General features: G+C 38.5%; 4 protein-coding genes and 1 pseudogene across 4 annotated transcripts; all 5 read left to right on the top strand.

The window, feature by feature from the left end:
- The first annotated feature begins 3697 nt into the window (after window positions 1-3697).
- On the top strand, window positions 3698-4392 carry LOC122145707 (annotated as a pseudogene).
- Window positions 4393-5978: 1586 nt separating this feature from the next.
- Window positions 5979-6447, top strand: LOC109088919 (histone H2A-like). The gene has a single exon (XM_019103060.2). It carries the CDS (start codon window positions 6017-6019, stop codon window positions 6401-6403), a length of 387 nt encoding a protein of 128 aa, XP_018958605.2. The 5' UTR covers window positions 5979-6016; the 3' UTR covers window positions 6404-6447.
- Window positions 6448-8402: 1955 nt separating this feature from the next.
- Window positions 8403-8891, top strand: LOC109088937 (histone H3-like). The gene has a single exon (XM_042761256.1). The coding sequence runs from the start codon at window positions 8417-8419 to the stop codon at window positions 8825-8827; it is 411 nt and encodes a 136-aa protein (XP_042617190.1). The 5' UTR covers window positions 8403-8416; the 3' UTR covers window positions 8828-8891.
- Window positions 8892-11250: 2359 nt separating this feature from the next.
- On the top strand, window positions 11251-11762 carry LOC109088928 (histone H4). The gene has a single exon (XM_042761247.1). It carries the CDS (start codon window positions 11304-11306, stop codon window positions 11688-11690), a length of 387 nt encoding a protein of 128 aa, XP_042617181.1. The 5' UTR covers window positions 11251-11303; the 3' UTR covers window positions 11691-11762.
- Window positions 11763-12441: 679 nt separating this feature from the next.
- Window positions 12442-12864, top strand: LOC109088927 (histone H2B). Its single transcript, XM_019103068.2, has one exon. The coding sequence runs from the start codon at window positions 12485-12487 to the stop codon at window positions 12857-12859; it is 375 nt and encodes a 124-aa protein (XP_018958613.1). The 5' UTR covers window positions 12442-12484; the 3' UTR covers window positions 12860-12864.
- The last annotated feature ends 5476 nt before the right edge of the window (window positions 12865-18340 follow it).

Below are 18340 nucleotides of genomic sequence, written 5' to 3'. Positions count from 1 at the left end.
ATAAATATTTTTAGTTAAATATTTTTAAATATCCAAATCTGTATGTTGTCCAAATGTGAGTTGTTTTCTTATGGTTTGAACATAAAAGAGGAAAAAAAAATACTATGGAAGTCAGTAAGAGCCACCAACTGTTTGATTACCAGCAATCTTCAAAATATCTTCTTTACACAAAATTGACACGACACCTCAAGCCTTCTGGAGTCCAAGTGACACGATCGCATCATCAGCAGATCTGCCATATTCAATAGAACTTGTATTGATAGTTTTGACAGGATGTGCCAAGCCTATGATTTTAATAAAGAGAAGTCACCAGCGGATCATAGTCTGGTGGCTCATGAAGTGTAAGTGTGTTACCATACACTGCAAGGTAAGGCAAAGTCAGACAGTCCACATAACAAAATCTAAATACTTGATTGTTTTCCATGTGCAGTAGTACGGCAGTAATGTACCTTGTATGAAGAGGCCAGTCTCTCTTGCTGGGCCAGAGTCATCGGCTTCCTTCACTGTGTCCCTTCCATCACTGGCTTCCCTTTATTCAACTCCAGCTCCTCTGCTGTGGTCAAGTCTTGGGTTGGAGGGCCACCCCCCGTGCCAGATAGATGAGCCTTTTTTTTTTTCAATGCTAAAATCAACACAGACAATAAAATATGGCAGCAGACACTATTCACTTAATTTGACTTTTTTTTTTTTTTTTACACATCAAGTCACTTACCAGCCTGCAAAATGTTCCTGTACTTGCTGCCAGGTCCTTTTTTGGCCAGACACGCTAGTTCTTTAAGAAGGAGAGATGCATAAGAGAGATAAATAAATGATTAGATAGATAAAAACAGATCAAATTATCAGATTACATCAAATCAATTAGATAGAAAACTAAAAACCTAAATAAAAATAGATAAAAGAGACATGAGATTAAATAGACAGATAAAATTAACAAAATAGTTCAAATACTGTAGATACACATAGTGGATAAGTGGGTAAGCCTGGCAGACAATAGCGGACCAACTGAATGCATAAGTAGTCCAAATAACCAGTGCTCCACTGAAGCCATCATAATTACAATTCAAGGAGTTATTTGTCATTTCCCTAACTTAACAGTTGGACACTTTGCCTTAAATGTGCCCAGTGGGACATGCATGTTACTCATGCAAGCACATGCATGATTAATTGCAAACACTTATACACTATGTGCATCTACAGTATTTGATCTATTTTGCTCATTTTATCTGTCTATTTAATCTTTCGCATCTATCTCTTTTATCTATTTTTATTTAGTTTTTTTTTTTCTATCTTATTGATTTGATCTAATCTATAAGCTGAAATAAAACTTTGTCTTTGTTTTATTAAAGAAGCTGTATTTCCCTTTTTACATATTATATGTTTCACCTCTTCATATGTTTCCATTAGAAGCTGTTGCTCAGTTGGCGAGAAGTATGCCGCATGGGTTTTATCCATTTTTGCATCATTGTTTCTGTGATCGATCCCGTGGTCTGTTTTCAGAATGCCGTGAACGTGCACTTATCCCAACTATCTTCACTTGGCTTGACATAGCTGCACGCTCTCATCCTGGCTTAGCATATGTGCAACAGACTAAGCCAGGATGTGCTGATTGAACTAAGTCAAGCCGCGCCTTTTCTGTTATCCTGGCTTTCTTAATTCTACTTTTGTGCAATACCCCTCGGATCTCGAGGGAAATCCGCGCTGAGAAACTTCTCCAGCTTCACGATAAGCGTCGGCATGTTTACATCCTGACAGGATGGCATAGCGTTTCTTATCTCAGCCGTTTGTAAGCTGTTTCAGTAGCTGTGGTCAACTAAAAGATTCAAAGGCATCAGGGCTGAAGTGGAGATAAAAAGGCGGGTCTTTAGGAAGTTTTATTCGTCCATGTGCATCTTCCCATTCTTTTGTCCTCTACTTACCGCTAGGAAATCAGTGAAGTAAAAGTCAAATTCCTACACTTCTTCTCTTTTAACCAAACCCACAAAAAACATTCAACCCAAAGCCACACAATGTGGTATCATATCAGTATTATTTTTCTATTATTGCTTTGTCTGAAACATGGCTAAATGAAAAGTCTAGAGAAAAGTTTAAATCATTTAAATGTAACTCAGTTCGTTGTGTTAGAAAGAACAGGTTGGGATGTGGAGTATCTCTGTTTATTCAGGAAGATTGTGAATTTAAAATTATGATCTTGCTGTAAAATCAGATAGAGTTGACGTGGAACATGTATTTGTTGAGCTCTCAGTTGGTCCTGGAGGAAGAAATATTATTGTTGGTGTTATTTCAAGATTTTTTTTTTATATGTCTGATAGGAGAACCCTTCAAATTTTGTAACAGAGCACCGTTATAGTGCAATCTAAATTTTGTATGTGGAAATCGTCCTTTTGTCCAACCATCTTGGTCTTCTTTTAGGCATAAACATGTGGGGTGATTTCTATGATGACCAAGGCCTTTATTCACTTCTGGCATTAAGAATTTAGTTTTGGGCATCTCTATTTTCTCTCATCCTATGCGAGATTGTTTCCTTAATATATAGTAAAATAATTAATCGCATTACAAAACCTCTTTCTATCAAATCTGTTTGAATCGGGAACTATCTGTTCTTAAATTATCTGTTCACTGGGTGTGATATAACCTCAGTTTAACCTCTAGAAACTTGACTCATCGTCTTATACATTTCAAAGTTATTTATAGAGCATGTATAACTCCTTATAAAAGATTCAAAATTAAACTACAACCGACTTACAACTGCCATATCTGTAAAACTGTCATCAGGTACAGATTCATATGTTTTGGGAGTATCCTATTGTCAGTAATCTGTGGACACATGTAAACTTTGTTTAATCATCTTTACTACAAACTGATTACATGGTTAATCCAAGTTTATGTCTTCTAAATGATGATGCTGGCTTCTGTATACAAAAATACTAAATACAAAAAAAGAATGCTGTTTGCTGGTTTTACAGCTGCAAAAAAAAGACAATAATACAGAACTGTTTTGCCCTCTCTCATTGGAATATGTAAATTGATTATATGTCTGTTGTTGTTGTTTTTACGTTATATCCTGAATGGATGTTATGATGTTATATGTGAAAGACTAATAAAAAGTTGATAAATAATAGTATTGTGAAAGATCATCTGCTGAACAGACAGGAGTCTCAGACTCGAAGTCTCCGGATGTGTGTGCTTCAAGCTGCCCAAAACAACAACTGTATCAAACACTGCACACGCGCTTCACTGATGATCATTTCATTACATTCACTTCCAAACTGTTTCTGAAACACTCAGAGGACGAGTTTAATCTTTTATCAACTTTTCCACTGAAACGAGGCATTAAATGCGCACGCGGCTTTGTTCCGTGGCTGATGCTCGCCTCGAGTTTGATCTGACCGGAGCAAAACAAACATTTCCTCGCAGCGTATTTTAGTCCCCAAAGAAAGCCAAGAACCTCTGCTTGCTGTTCACTTTGTTTCTACTGCGCCAAACTATTTTAGCAGTCTAGTTTTGCCCTTAAATGTAGAAGAAGAAAACACAAGCGCGAGCGGCTCGCGGAGGCGCGCAGACACCGAGCGGGCGGGTTGAGTCTATAAGGTTCTTCTCATGTGTTAAATAAGAAGCGCAGCGTGGTCCGAGTGCTGCTCATTGTTTAACATAGAGAGCGTTTGATTTGCTGGTTTTACTGAATACTCTACACAGAGAGATGGCAGAAACCGCCCCAGCCGCAGCCCCCCCCCCCCCGGCCAAAGCGCCCAAGAAGAAGTCCGCTGCGAAGGCCAAGAAAGCAGGTCCAGCTGTCGGTGATCTGATTGTTAAAGCCGTGTCCGCATCGAAGGAGAGGAGCGGTGTGTCTCTCGCCGCCCTGAAGAAAGCTCTCGCTGCCGGCGGCTACGACGTGGAGAAGAAGAACTCCCGCATCAAGCTCGCCCTCAAGAGCCTGGTGACTAAAGGCACCCTGGTGCAGGTCAAAGGAACCGGTGCCTCCGGCTCCTTCAAGATCAACAAGCAGCAAACCGAGACAAGAAGAAGCCGGCGAAGAAAGCAGCTCCTAAAGCGAAGAAGCCCGCGGCCAAGAAACCCGCTGCTGCCAAGAAGCCCAAGAGCGCGGCGGCAAAGAAGCCCGCCGCTAAGAAATCCCCCAAGAAGGCCAAGAAACCCGCCGCTGCAGCCGCTAAGAAGGCGACGAAGAGCCCCAAGAAGGCAAAGAAGCCCGCAGCGCCTAAGAAAGCAGCCAAGAGCCCCAAAAAGGCCAAGACTGCCAAACCCAAGACAGCAAAGCCTAAAGCTGCCAAGCCTAAAAAGGCAGCTCCCAAGAAGAAGTAAAAACCTTCTGTTTTATTCCCCAACGGCTCTTTTCAGAGCCACCCACAAACTCTAAAGAAAGAGCAATTTACTTTGTGGAAGCAAGGAAAGGTTAGGAAACTTAACTAATTTGTGCCACCATTTTACTTTAAAAACAGCACAATAAATAAATGCAACAAACACTGAAGTATTTCATACACATTACACACAGCTGCAGGGATAAAAAAAAAGCTTCTAAATCGTTCTGTAAACACAGTCATTACTAATCTCCAACTAATTAACACTGAAGAACTAAAAATACCATCTGGATGTTCTTCATACAAAATCATTTTTAATTTTGCCCTTGTTCTCTTTTCCACAAAAACCTCAAGAGAATCTGGAGCCAAACCAATAATATAACCATCCTTTCTGATCATGTTATTAATCCTGTTTTTATCATCCACTGTGATATCAGCTCCACAGCAGAGCACTGCACAGAACAGAAGAAGCTTTAATGCCACAGGAACTGATCTTCCTCAAAAATAATCCTGACTGCAGTTTCTACTAAAACTAAATTATTTCTGTCTTCTGACCATGGATTGTAAGCGGTATTACTGCTTCCTTGTGTCTTCATAAATCAATCAATGCCTTAACTCTTCTCCACATAATAAATAAATAAATAATTAAATAAATAGTCACACCATGTAACAAGAAGCTGAACATCTCTTCTATTGTCCAAATCATTATTTTGTTTGATTAGACCCACAAGGGGAGTGTCATCAGATTTAGATACTGAAACAAAATGACTAGCTAACATTAACTAATCCTATCAGCAGCACACGTGAAAGTGTGGATGAGTACTAGTCAGCAGAAATCACTTTCACACTAATCAGATTGTAAGAGCAGACTGATGGAGGGAAGAAGTCTTTCCAGTCATTGTGTCCTTGTTGATGAATTTCTATTTGTGTCGAAAATGAGTCGACTGCTTTGTGCTTTGTACTATAGAATTTCTTTGTCTGCAGTCATTACTTGTTCAGGTAAATCAGTATATGTTGGCGTAAATGTTGTCTGTTGATGTCGTCTTATTCTGTCGTCCTAACAGTCATGCCAGAGCGAACTGCAGAGGTTATGAAGAACAAGGGTCAACACTGTAAATACTGACGCATTATATATGTATATCCAAAAAAAACCATAAAAATATCATCATTTTTTATATATATATATATATATATATATATATATAGCCAATAAAAGCCTTTAAAACTTATGATATGCTTATCATTGTTTTTCAGTATATCAAAGAAACGTGGAAAAATTATCTACAAATACTGAAGCAGCAAGCTTTGCAAAACACAAAATTTATGTCACTGCCAAAACTTTTGGCCACGACTGTACATGCTGGCTGTGTATTTCACAGCTTTAATGGGTCATTGATCTAAATTTGATTAGGTTAAAAACAATATAGATCAGTCCTTTTGCCTTGACAATTATTCTGAAATACTTTAGCACACCGTCACAAGCTCTTGAATGTTTTCTGTCGTGTTGTTTCTTAAGCTGCAGAATCCGCGCGCCAGCTGTGGAAGCGTGGCTTCGGCGGTCGGTGTTGGAGGGAAGTTCAGTGATTGGTTTGAAATCTTACAGACTCTAAACCAATGGGCGACTCGCAACTCTTTTAAAATCAGAGCGGGGCTTACGTATTCGTTATTTCTACATTACAAACGTAGCAGTTTTTATATCAACAATGAGCGGAAGAGGCAAAACCGGCGGTAAAGCGAGAGCGAAGGCCAAGAGTCGCTCCTCCAGAGCAGGGCTGCAGTTCCCCGTCGGTCGTGTTCACAGACTTCTCCGCAAAGGGAACTACGCACAGCGCGTCGGTGCCGGAGCTCCCGTCTATCTGGCGGCTGTGCTCGAGTATCTGACCGCTGAGATCTTGGAGTTGGCTGGAAACGCCGCAAGAGACAACAAGAAGACCCGCATCATTCCCCGTCACCTGCAGCTGGCGGTGCGCAACGATGAGGAGCTCAACAAACTCCTGGGCCGAGTGACCATCGCTCAGGGCGGCGTGCTGCCCAACATCCAGGCCGTGCTGCTGCCCAAGAAGACCGAGAAACCCGCCAAAGCCAAGTAAACAGTTTAAAGTCGGTTTCTGAAACCCAAAGGTTCTTTTAAGAGCCACCTATTTTATCTGATAGAGAGTACTTTTCTGTTTGTCTAATGTTTGTAAAGACGGTCAATAAATGTATGCAACCAAACATGCACCACATCAACTAAATTCGATAGTTTTGCTTTTAAATTACAACTATATAAATATTAATAATCTTTATTTGGTAAGAGTAAGCAAAAACAATTTGCTCTAGTTACACTGTTCACACATGCATACATACAAAACAACATGGAAAGAAAGAAAAATATGTAAACTGAGGTGAAAGAAATACCAAGATCAGTAAATTTGTATTGCAGATGTAACTGTAGAAAGTATGTTGTGAGGGAACAATTCAAATAATCAATTATATCCATTGCCAGCAGCCATGTCACCCATTGAATCGCAGCAGGGTTGAGCTGGTCAGTACCTGGATGGGAGACTTCCTGGGAAAATTAGGTTGCTGCTGGAAGAGGTGTTAGTGTGGTCTGTGTGTGGGTCCAAGCGCCCCAGTGTAGTGATGAGGACACTATACTGTCAACAAGCACCGTCCTTCGGATGAGACTAAACCGAGGTCCTGACTCTCTGTGTTTTTTAAAAATCCCAGGATGTCTTTCGAAAAGAGTAGAGGTGTGACCTCGGCATCCTGGCCAAATTCACCCATTGGCCTCCTAACAATCGCTCCATAATGATTGGCTTCATCACTCTGTCTCCTCTCCACCAATAAGCTGGTGTGTGATGGGCATCGCATCATCAGGTGGATGCTGCACACTGGTGGCGGGTGAGGAGATACCCCCTGAGAATGTAAAGCGCTTTGAGTGCTTAGAAAAGAGCTTTATAAATGTAAGGAATTATTAATTATATCCATATTTACACCATATATTAACTGATATACTGCATTGATATATCAGGCACAAGAACAGTTTCTTCCCCCAGGCAATCTACCTCATGAACAGTTAAATGTTCCCCACTTTGGCAATAAAAATGTGCAATATTCTTATATTTATTTGTTACCCCTCCGTCCAAGTACATCTCTGCATCTTACTCTATTCTATTCCATTATCATCTATAGCACAACTGTTCATACAATTTATCTATTTGCAATTTGTTTTTTGTTTTTTTGTGTGTGTTGTTGTCTCTGTGTACTGGAAGCTTATGTCACTAAAACAAATTCCTTGTATGCGTAAGCATACTTGGCAATAAAGCTCTTTCTGATTCTGATTCTGATATTATGAAAGGCTATGTGAGAGTTCACATGCGAGGCCTACTGGGTCTGAGTACAAGGAGATGTCACCATGACCTGCTTGTTGAGGAAAAAGAGGGTCCTATCTTGAATTTCGTGAGTATTGAGACATATCAAGTATTTATCACACATGAAGTATGTATGGTATTAGAGACATGGAAAAACAATGGGCTAAAGAGTATAAAAGTAGAGATGTGTGCTCACTTGTTTTTGTCACACACATTGCAGAGCTCACTGCTGTATTGTCTGACCTTCTTGCAAGAATAAAAAAATAAAAAATACTATATTTGAATGTGTTTTTGATTTAAGAAGAAAAAATACGATATATTTACTTTTGCCTTTCTCTTTATTTATTGTTTCTCTTTCTAGCGTTTACTTATTTGAACAATGCCTACAACTCGGTATTCCAGGCACTTCCTGAGTCTGTTTGCCTCTTTAAGAAGAAACGCTTTATGTATCCCCCAACTGTAAATCGCTTTGAATAAAAGCGTCTGCAAAATGACTAAATGTAAATGTAGTGTAGAGTGTTTGTTTGATGCCTAAGGTAATAAACAGAACAAAGCATTTTGAGCGGGAGACACAAACAGTTCCCCGTTTGAAAACAGGAGATGCGCAGTCATTGGCTAGCAGTCCTGTGCAGGCGTCACACATCAGCCAATCACAAGCTTCTGCACCCTGACGCCATCCTAAGATGCTTTAAAAGCAGCTATATTGCACATACGGTTACGTTCGTATCGTGATGTAATTTGACTGCAGCAATGGCAAGAACCAAGCAGACGGCTCGTAAATCCACCGGTGGTAAAGCCCCGAGAAAGCAGCTTGCTACTAAAGCCGCCCGGAAGAGCGCCCCAGCCACCGGCGGCGTCAAGAAGCCCCATCGTTACAGGCCCGGGACCGTGGCTCTCCGAGAGATTCGTCGCTATCAGAAGTCCACCGAGCTGCTGATCCGCAAACTGCCTTTCCAGCGTCTGGTGCGAGAGATCGCACAGGATTTCAAGACGGACCTGCGCTTCCAGAGCTCCGCTGTCATGGCCCTCCAGGAGTCCAGCGAGGCTTATCTGGTCGGTTTGTTCGAGGACACCAACCTGTGCGCCATCCACGCCAAGAGAGTCACCATCATGCCCAAAGACATCCAGCTGGCGCGCCGCATCCGCGGAGAGCGCGCTTAAACCCGCCGCTGCATCTGCCGCATTAAACCCCAAAGGCTCTTTTAAGAGCCACTACATCATACTGAATGAGACCGTTTCCACTGTAACGCTTGATATAAACACAGAAAATAACAAAATCTTAACGTTTCAAAAATTCTGTCAAAATTCATGCATTTGAACCGTTTTAGTTTCCCATTAGTACAAAGAATATGCACATGCAACACGCAGATAAATAGATGTGTGGTGTGTGTGTGATAAAATATCATGCTTGCATGCGTTTGTACATAACAACAGCCAAGTGCAAATGAATGAATACAAAGTTGATTTACTATAAACTTTTATATTCTTTATATTGCTTCATGTATCTTTTATAAAAGCACTGATTTATTGTTTAATATGATATCTGTAACTCTGTTTACTTTAAGGCACTTTTCTGCAGCCGTAGACAACCATAACGATATGAAAGTCATTTATTTTTGTACAAAGATAAAATAAATACAATAAACACACACACACAGTACAATCTTTGTATTGTGCAGGAAGAGGCAGAACACCCGAAGCGCTTATTTAGAGCCTCCACCTAAATGTAGATAAAAAATAAAACATAAAAAAAAAAAAAATACAAAGACAAAAACACTATAACAAGGCAGCCATTCCATAATTTAATACCCCTAACCCTTATCAAGTATTGACCTCTACAAGTGAGATCTTTAGGAAGATGAAAACTTGAAAAATGATGAGTAAAATAACAGTGAACCTGAGAATTTACTTTAAAATACATTCTAAACTGCTCTGGTTGTTATCCTCAACCTGAATATATATTATACATAAATACACATATTTGAAAATTATTAATATTATAAATAGTAAGAACCTGAAGTTTATGAAATAAAGAAGCAGATGAAGTATATATGTTTGATCGGGATGCAATCCTAACAAAACGCTGCTGAAGAATAAAGATTTTTTAAGAGTAGTAGGAAAAGTACTTTTCCAAACTACATTACAATATGAAAGACACAGATACTTTAAACCATAGTAAAGTGTAAGAAGACACTCTGTAGTAACAAGATGCCTAACCCTCTTTATTATTTAGATTTATGTATTTTCCTGCTCACGTAATCGACTTGTTCCCTCCAACTCAGTTTCATCAACAAAACCTCCCAATAATTTAGTTGACACTTGAGTCACCTCAGTAGACACAGTAGCAATTTTCGATAAATACTTAAGGTATAATTTTATACCACTAAAAAAATAAAATAAACTAATTTGTTTAAATAACACCAATTAGGATAAACAATTAGACCAACATTTGTATTCTTAATAAATGAATTAAAATTTGAGTGAGAGAGAACTAAGTTTGTGTTTAAAAAATATTTTAAACATTTAACAAGCCATTTACATAAATAAGAAATAGCAATGGTCCAAGTATGGAGCCCTGAGGAACCTTAACAGTATAGACTTGCTTTGCTGGAGTAGCAACATTTAAAACAAACAAACTGTCTTCTTTTAAAAGTTTAATTCTTCAGTCATTTATATGTAAAATCATGAAAACCGTATTTGTGTAACTTTCCAATAAAATGCAATGATTAACTGTATCAAAAGCTTTTGACAGGTCTGAAAAAACACAAGTAAATTCTTGATTGTCAAGTCCAAGGGTAACCTTGTCAATCAGGTGAAGCAAAGTCATATAAGTACTTGTTTTGTTTTTCTCGTAAACCATATTGATGTTTGCAAATAATAGAACTAAATTCTAAAAAGAACTAACATATAAAAAAATATATTTCTACAAATGTCTAAAAAAAACTATGAACAATCCAAAAAATATAAACAAGTCTATACAATAATAAAAATCTCAGCATAATCAAAAAATGTGAACAAGTGGCTGCAATATTGAACATTTCAGCTGCTTGACAAGAAAAATAAATAAATAAATCAAGTTTCACCTATTTCCTGAATTTCACGTGGCTTAAAAGTAGAAATAAGTTTCCTGATGTATAATACAGGGGTACACCATTACCAGTAAGGATATTATTAGCTAAAATCTGTTTGAAGAATCAACTATGACTTGTACACAAGTTTTAAAAACTTGTTGTTGGAGCAAGGTTCTGTAGAAGTGTTTTTGCTGTTCCAACAGTTCTCAGACTTGCACCGCAGCAACATATTCATCTGATGTTGTTTGTAGCCATGGTTTCGTCAACAAGATCTCCTGAAGCCAAAACCTCCACAAAGTACAATTAAAGTCCGCAGTTTTAACATGATGCAGATGATTTTATACATGCTTTAAAACATGGATTTTAATATGAAACACAGGACAGACATCGTTAGATCAGGGTTTGGATTAAACCTCATTGTTTCCTGCTCTAACGAGCGAAGAGGGTGTGCCATGTAACGCTCACTGGTTTCAGTCAGGTCCTGTAAGCAAATGTAAAAGTCCTCCCCGCAGCAGTTCTCTTTTATTCGTTTTCGTCGCTCGACTGAAACTAAAACTATCTTGATCATGTCTGGAAGAGGGAAAGGCGGTAAAGGACTCGGGAAAGGAGGCGCTAAGCGTCATCGTAAAGTTCTGCGTGATAACATCCAGGGAATCACCAAACCCGCCATTCGTCGTCTTGCTCGCCGCGGCGGAGTCAAGCGCATCTCCGGTCTGATCTACGAGGAGACCCGCGGGGTGCTGAAGGTGTTCCTGGAGAACGTGATCCGCGACGCCGTCACCTACGAGCACCGAGCACGCCAAGAGAAAGACCGTCACCGCCATGGACGTTGTGTACGCGCTCAAACGACAGGGACGCACCTTGTACGGTTTCGGAGGTTAAACACTGTGAACAACAAACACAACGGCTCTTTTAAGAGCCACCCACACTCTCACATAAAGAGACGAAATTGAAGTGATGTTGGTGTCTTATGCTTTAAATGAAAATTAATAATAATGCGCTTGTGAATAAAGCAGTTTTACTAAGTGAAGTGTATTAAACACTGGTTTTTCTGTTGCTCTAAAATGATAGTTATTTATTTTATTTTAGGTCCAAAACTGGTTATTAAAATTAGAGCTCGTGTGATTATTCATTTTGCTATTAGAGTAGTATACCATTAGAGTTTTGTTTATTAATTTAGTATGATGTTTCCATTTTATCTAGTGTTTTTATTTGAACAGAACTGACTCACAGAATCAGAAGAAAATATTTAGATGGCAAAGGTACTTAAAAACAAAAAGTGAATTTAGCCGGACAACAGAGGAGGAAAAAAGTGTTTAATCGTTAATATTTTATTTACGTTACTCCAATTTCTCCCACAACATTTTTCCCTAAAATGGGGTTATAATGGATTTTATAAATTACACTGTTTGTATTTGATCCTGAGAGATATTTGAGGCGCATTTCATTGTACAGAATAAAACAAAAAGAGCGGGAATTGAAACAAAGGAAACTGATTCGGTGGGGGGTGTCGGTCAAACATGGAGCGGTGGGCGGAGCTATAACTGAACGGAATGTGATCGGCCCTCGTTCCAGTCGTGATGCCTTGAATTCTCCAATTAAACACGAGTTTATTGGTTTGACCAATGAAAACACACAATCAGAAGCGTCTATATCTCTGTGTAAATGAGCATAGATCAGTGAATAAATGTCTCTGTCCCGCTCATTCTAATCATCGTTTTTTGAGGTTTTGATCTCCAGCAGCATCATGCCTGAACCAGCGAAGTCCGCGCCGAAGAAAGGATCCAAGAAGGCCGTCACTAAGACCGCCGCTAAAGGAGGAAAGAAGCGCAGAAAGTCCAGGAAGGAGAGCTACGCCATCTACGTGTACAAAGTGTTGAAGCAGGTTCATCCTGACACCGGGATCTCTTCGAAGGCGATGGGCATCATGAACTCTTTCGTGAACGACATCTTCGAGCGCATCGCCGGTGAGTCGTCTCGTCTCGCTCACTACAACAAGCGCTCCACCATCACTTCCCGAGAGATCCAGACCGCCGTGCGTCTGCTGCTGCCCGGGGAGCTGGCCAAACACGCCGTGTCTGAGGGCACCAAGGCCGTCACCAAGTACACCAGCTCCAAGTAGAGCTCCGCTGCAGCTCTCACACACAAAGGCTCTTTTAAGAGCCACCCAGCTTCTCGGTTAAAGAGCTAGTGGTGTTTCTTTCCAATATTTAACTAACAATGCAAAGATTAGGTCTGTTTTATATCTACGTGAATCAAAGGAAAATGTGAACTCACTATAGTCCAGTAGAAAACGTGAACTTTTTCTAAAAAATACTATAGTGAAAAATCATTATTTAAAGGGCTATTTCTCCGCAAAATTAAAATTTTGTCATTAATCACTGACCCCCATGTTGTTCTAAACCCGTAAAAGCTTTGTTCGTCTTCGGAACACAATTTAAGATATTTTGGATAAAAACAGGGAGGCTTGAGACTTGTCCCATAGACTGTCAAATAAATAATAGTGTCAAGGTCCAGGAAAGTATAAAAAGCATCGTCAGAATATTCCATCTGTCATCAGTGATTCAACCGTAACGTTATGAGCCAGAAGATTTGAGGGAAGCATCACCGGAAAAACCATCGGCTGAAGAAAGGGCTCCAGCAGCTGCAGTGAAGCAGCCGTCGACTCAGCAGCTGGAGTTACTGGAGATGAGAGCCAGAGCCATCAAAGCACTCATGAAAGCCAGCGAGACAGACACACACTCACCGCTGAGACACAAACACTGCTGACACACAGCCTCAGAGTGTGAGAAAGAGCATATTTTTTGACTCAAAACTCCAGAATCACTTGAAAAATGTCTCTCTGTTTGTCCTTAACCACACCTTTAGTTCCTATGGTCGCTGTGTATCTAGAAAATGGTTGATGTTGATCTAATAAACAAGTGAAGAAAAAAGTATTTGTATATTGATTTACAAATGAGCAATGCTTTAATACAGACAGTTCAACATAAAGAATTCGTAACAAAAAAAAAAAAACAGTTAAAAATAGCCTGAAACACAAACAGCCGAGTGTGCGTGTGTGTTCCGTTTACATGGATTCTGTTTAATCTTTTTTTTTAATAAATCTCTGCAGCTAGATCCTTGTTTCCTCCTGCTGCTTTGGAGACCCACTGCTTTTCTGTTGTTTAGTACCCAAAACTTGCTCAGGTTTAGTGAAAGACGGCTCGTTATCTTTTGCTTGGAACAGACATAATGAAATATATTCACACACTTATGTTTGATTTGAATCTGTAATAGATTGTGTTGAGCTGAAGTCAGCTGCACACGAATAGAAATGCATCTGAAAATAATAATCGTCTGCTCTGTCATTTAGTGTGAAAAACTAATTTGAAGCTTTGTAAATATTGCTTCATGAAATGTTTGACTTCACCCTTAGTAATCTTACATATTCTCTTAGAACAGTTTAATCGATTAATTGAAAATTTCACTTGTGTGCTGATGTTTGTTTTCTAATCAAGTCTTATTGCTTAAGAATCTAGCAGAATATTATATTGCAGTGTTTATATTCCACACAATTTATACTGTATGCGCACATCTTTTTATTTAATCCAAATTTTTATGGATGTTTGGTGAGAGAAAAATGAAAATAAGTCTGTCATTACGTCAAAAGTGCTGCAGAATCTGAATATTTCAGCTGCCTGAGATTCTTAAAAATATACACTATACTGCAGCTCTGTCCTGCAATAGTGCACATAAACTGAAATGGATCTGCAAATAATCATCTGCACTCATCAATTATTTTGTATGATAGAATAATATCTACTAACTCCTTTAACTAGGGATGCTGATGTCTGTTATTCAATCCAATCATTAGAACTAGATTCTAGCAGAATATTGTATATGAATCTGCTGCGTCCAGAGCAGGAACTATTGTGTCTTAACTTTCATTTTCAAAGAAATTAAACAACTTGTGAATTTTGTTTTCTGGAATCGACCTCTTTCCAGTAAATGCCACTCCTATGCTTATTATACATTTTTACATTTTAACATACTTGTGTGTGTTTGCTTGCCAATAACTGTTTGATAAATGTGTCAAATTGACACACATATATATATATATCAACATATAAATGATAAATGATTTAAAGAGCAAACATAAATATCAGTTTCTCTTTAATTTCAAAACACACACGCACACAAATTACAGGTGCAACAGGTTTTTGACACAAAGAAGGTTGTATTTAAAGGCTGGCCTCATCTGCTATTGAACACCTAACAACAGCTGACTGTCAGCAGAACGGTGAGACAATTAATGCATTTCACTGAAAAATATATATGATTTATTTATTTATTTATTTTTATTAATAATTGACAGAGGTACTGGCAATACTCTGCTAATTTAACACAAAAATGGCTTTAAATTGTGTTTTGGGCATAATTTCTCAGCCAAATCTGTGATCAATTTGATTAAATCGGTTAATTAATCCTGGCATCATATAGGCTATAAATTTAATTGAAAATTTGAATCATTTGACAATATAGTCAACATTTGAAGTGGATCAAAACCTTTCATCAAAGTTGTTCTAAAACCAAAATGTGTTCTTTTCTTAGGACAACTTTGATTAAGTTTTTTGATCCACTTCAAATAATTTTAATTGTCTGACTAATATAGCCCTATAGCTCAAATATACATGCATTGTGTTGTGGGGAAGTCGTGGCCTAAAGGTTAGCGAGTTTGACTCCTTACCCTAAGGTTGTGGGATCGAGTCTCGGGCCGGCAACACCATGACTGAGGTGCCCCTGAGCAAGGCAAAAATGCTCCCCGGGCATTTTTAACATGTACCAATGGGTTTTGCCCCCAGTGAATGACCACCCAAAGGGATGTGAGACAGGAGAGCCCACTGAATGGGAATCTCCCATGGAGAGCCTCACAAAACCATGGCCGGCCCAGGCCAGTACGGTGTATGATGAGGTGTACACCTCTCTTCCCCAGGAGGGCCCACCCTCAGAAGTCCTGGGCCATAGGCATCAGGACCTTTTAATCAAAGACTATGTAGCGAGAATGAAGGCTCATTCAGATGGACCTGAGCTCCACAAACAGACTAATCAGACTAACACGACTAACAATAACCAGCCTCAGGACGCTGACACCCTCATCCACTGTAATATTCTAACTATAATTTGTCTTTATTCTGGCATGTTAATAATATCCCACTCTTCTATGTATTTTGATTTCTGTCTCTACAGTGGAATAAGGACTTTGTCAACAATTGTGAGACACTTCACAAACAAAGATCTCCGTTCTAATTGGAAATAAATAAATAAGTGAGTAAATAAACAAACAAACAGGACTGAAGATGTGCCAGTTACCCTCATCCAGTGGAACACTGATCTCAGTTGCATCTAAACTTAGAGATTCACTATCAGGCCTCGACATCGTATGGTCTGATATGTTTGAGTCTGAAGACTCCGGCATTAAATCTAAAGAATGTAGGAAGCATGAGGCTGACTTTCTTAAAGGAGCCCCACCGAAGTGGCTGCATTTTTACAAACCTGCAAACTCACCATTCGTAGAAAGGGATTGCTTTAAAGATGTAATACAGTTAGTTGAGAAAAAAAGGGAAAAAAAGCACAAAGGAAAATGCTGCTAACCAGTGCATTCTTTTGTTGGAGTTGGCTTCAGATTTGTTCTCCACAGACCCTCACATTCCTCAAACACTTGCTCGTTTGTATTATATTACAGTAATAGAGGACAACAAATATGAAAAGGCAGAGAAATGGGCAAAAAAGGCCATTAAACAAAATCCAAAAAAAATCGGATATCAAGGACACATTGGGGCAAGTCCACAAACACCACCTGAGAAATCAATCTCAAAGACAATCCCTAGACATTAAAGTGTGTTTGGAGATTACAAAGTCTGCCACGGAAGCATTTAAAGATGTAGAGAAAAAAGCTGAAGTCGAGTCAGAAGAAACCCGCAGATTCAATAATAGCGGCACCTTTGGATTTCTCCAGGTATGCAATTACTTTCATGAAATGCATCAGAAAAACCCTCTTAAACAACAACACAGTGATTTCATCAGTGATCTCAGACGTGAGGTCGAGTCTAGATATGATTTCTTTGAATGGTATCTGGCATTCTCAAGACTAAGCCTCAATAAAGAGGAACCAGACTACTTTCATGAAGATGTTGACGAGTGCTACACTGTTAACTATTTTCTTGTATTTTTACAGTACAGTACTGGCAGCACGGTTGCCAGCAAGTTACTGTATTATGTTTTACAGTAATTATACTGTAATTCAATTTACAGAACACAAGGCCAGTACTGTATTTTACAAAACAGTATTTTACTGTATTTTTACAGCATTTTCTCATTTTAGTCTGCTTCTGCTGTAATTAATAATATGGTAGTGTACTGTAATATCTATATTGATTCATTACTGCTAAATATTACCATAATTTTCAAAATAATTACTAATAATGTTAATATTATAATTATAATATGTAGTTATTACAGTATATAAATCTATAGGAAGTAATATTATAATTATACTTCAGAATACCTGTGCAAAGCAAAAGACAACTCAAACAATGTTCTTGTCAAAAATGTTTTATTCAAAAATTAAACTGTTAAAACCATTTCATTTAAAACCATTGCATGTTCAGTGCATCAGCAATTTACACGTATTAATTGTGTTTAAAGGATTGGTTGACCCAAAAATGTAAATTCTGGCATCATTTACTCGGCCTCATGTTGTTCCAAGCCTGTATGAATTTCTTCCTTCTGTTAAACACAAAAGAAGATATTTAAAAGATGTTAGTAACCAGTAACTGTTGCACACATAATTTAAATACAATACAAAAGTGAAATGCAGAAAGAAATTCACTTGCCTCTGAACAAGCTCTAAAGTACAAGCAGCAGACTCCTGGTACTCGATGTTGAAATGTAGTAGCTTGCAAACAGCACTGCAAAGGTGGTTATAAATTTGTCACTGCTGTCCAGTGTCAAGAGAACGTTTCCCACAATGGATACCATCCCCCTGGATGCTGTCATAATTGAATGTCCTGAAAATGAAAGAACAAAATGTTAATTACCTACAATGTTTTATTTCAAAAACATCATTATCAACAAAGTCCATAAATTAATTAACTCCATTCTTAAATGGTGCAATTTACACATGACTGTTTGTACACATTCATAGAGTATATGTATGTGCAGTGAATAAAATGTTGTCTGTGAATAAAAAAACTTATGTTGATACAGCTGTGTGTGTGAGAGTGAGTGTGTATGAGTATGTTTCTGTGTATGTGTGAGTGAGTGTATGACTATATGTGTGTGTTTAAGTTTGTGTGTATGTGAATATGTGAGTGAGAGATGTATGCGTGTGAATATGAATGTGTATGTGTGAGTGTATATGAATGTGTAGCTGTACAACCATCTGTAAGTATGTACAGTATATGTACGTGTTTGCATGTGTGAGTGAGATGGTGTATGAGTGAGTGTCTGTGAGAATCTGTATAATTATGTATACGTGTCAGTGTGTTTATATGAATATATGTATGAGTGTATGTGTGTGTATATGTGTGTGTAGTTGTACAAACATCTGTTAGTACAGTATATG

Source organism: Cyprinus carpio, chromosome A7, assembly GCF_018340385.1.
Source record: "Cyprinus carpio isolate SPL01 chromosome A7, ASM1834038v1, whole genome shotgun sequence".
NCBI classification, from domain to species: domain Eukaryota; kingdom Metazoa; phylum Chordata; class Actinopteri; order Cypriniformes; family Cyprinidae; genus Cyprinus; species Cyprinus carpio.
The sequence above is the reverse complement of the archived record's forward strand: the minus strand, read 5'-3'. Positions and strand labels throughout refer to the sequence as shown.

Bases quoted from the DNA above. Each gene is read 5' to 3' on its own strand.
- LOC109088919 (XM_019103060.2), top strand. From the start codon at position 6,017: ATGAGCGGAAGAGGCAAAACCGGCGGTAAAGCGAGAGCGAAGGCCAAG.
- LOC109088937 (XM_042761256.1), top strand. From the start codon at position 8,417: ATGGCAAGAACCAAGCAGACGGCTCGTAAATCCACCGGTGGTAAAGCC.
- LOC109088928 (XM_042761247.1), top strand. From the start codon at position 11,304: ATGTCTGGAAGAGGGAAAGGCGGTAAAGGACTCGGGAAAGGAGGCGCT.
- LOC109088927 (XM_019103068.2), top strand. From the start codon at position 12,485: ATGCCTGAACCAGCGAAGTCCGCGCCGAAGAAAGGATCCAAGAAGGCC.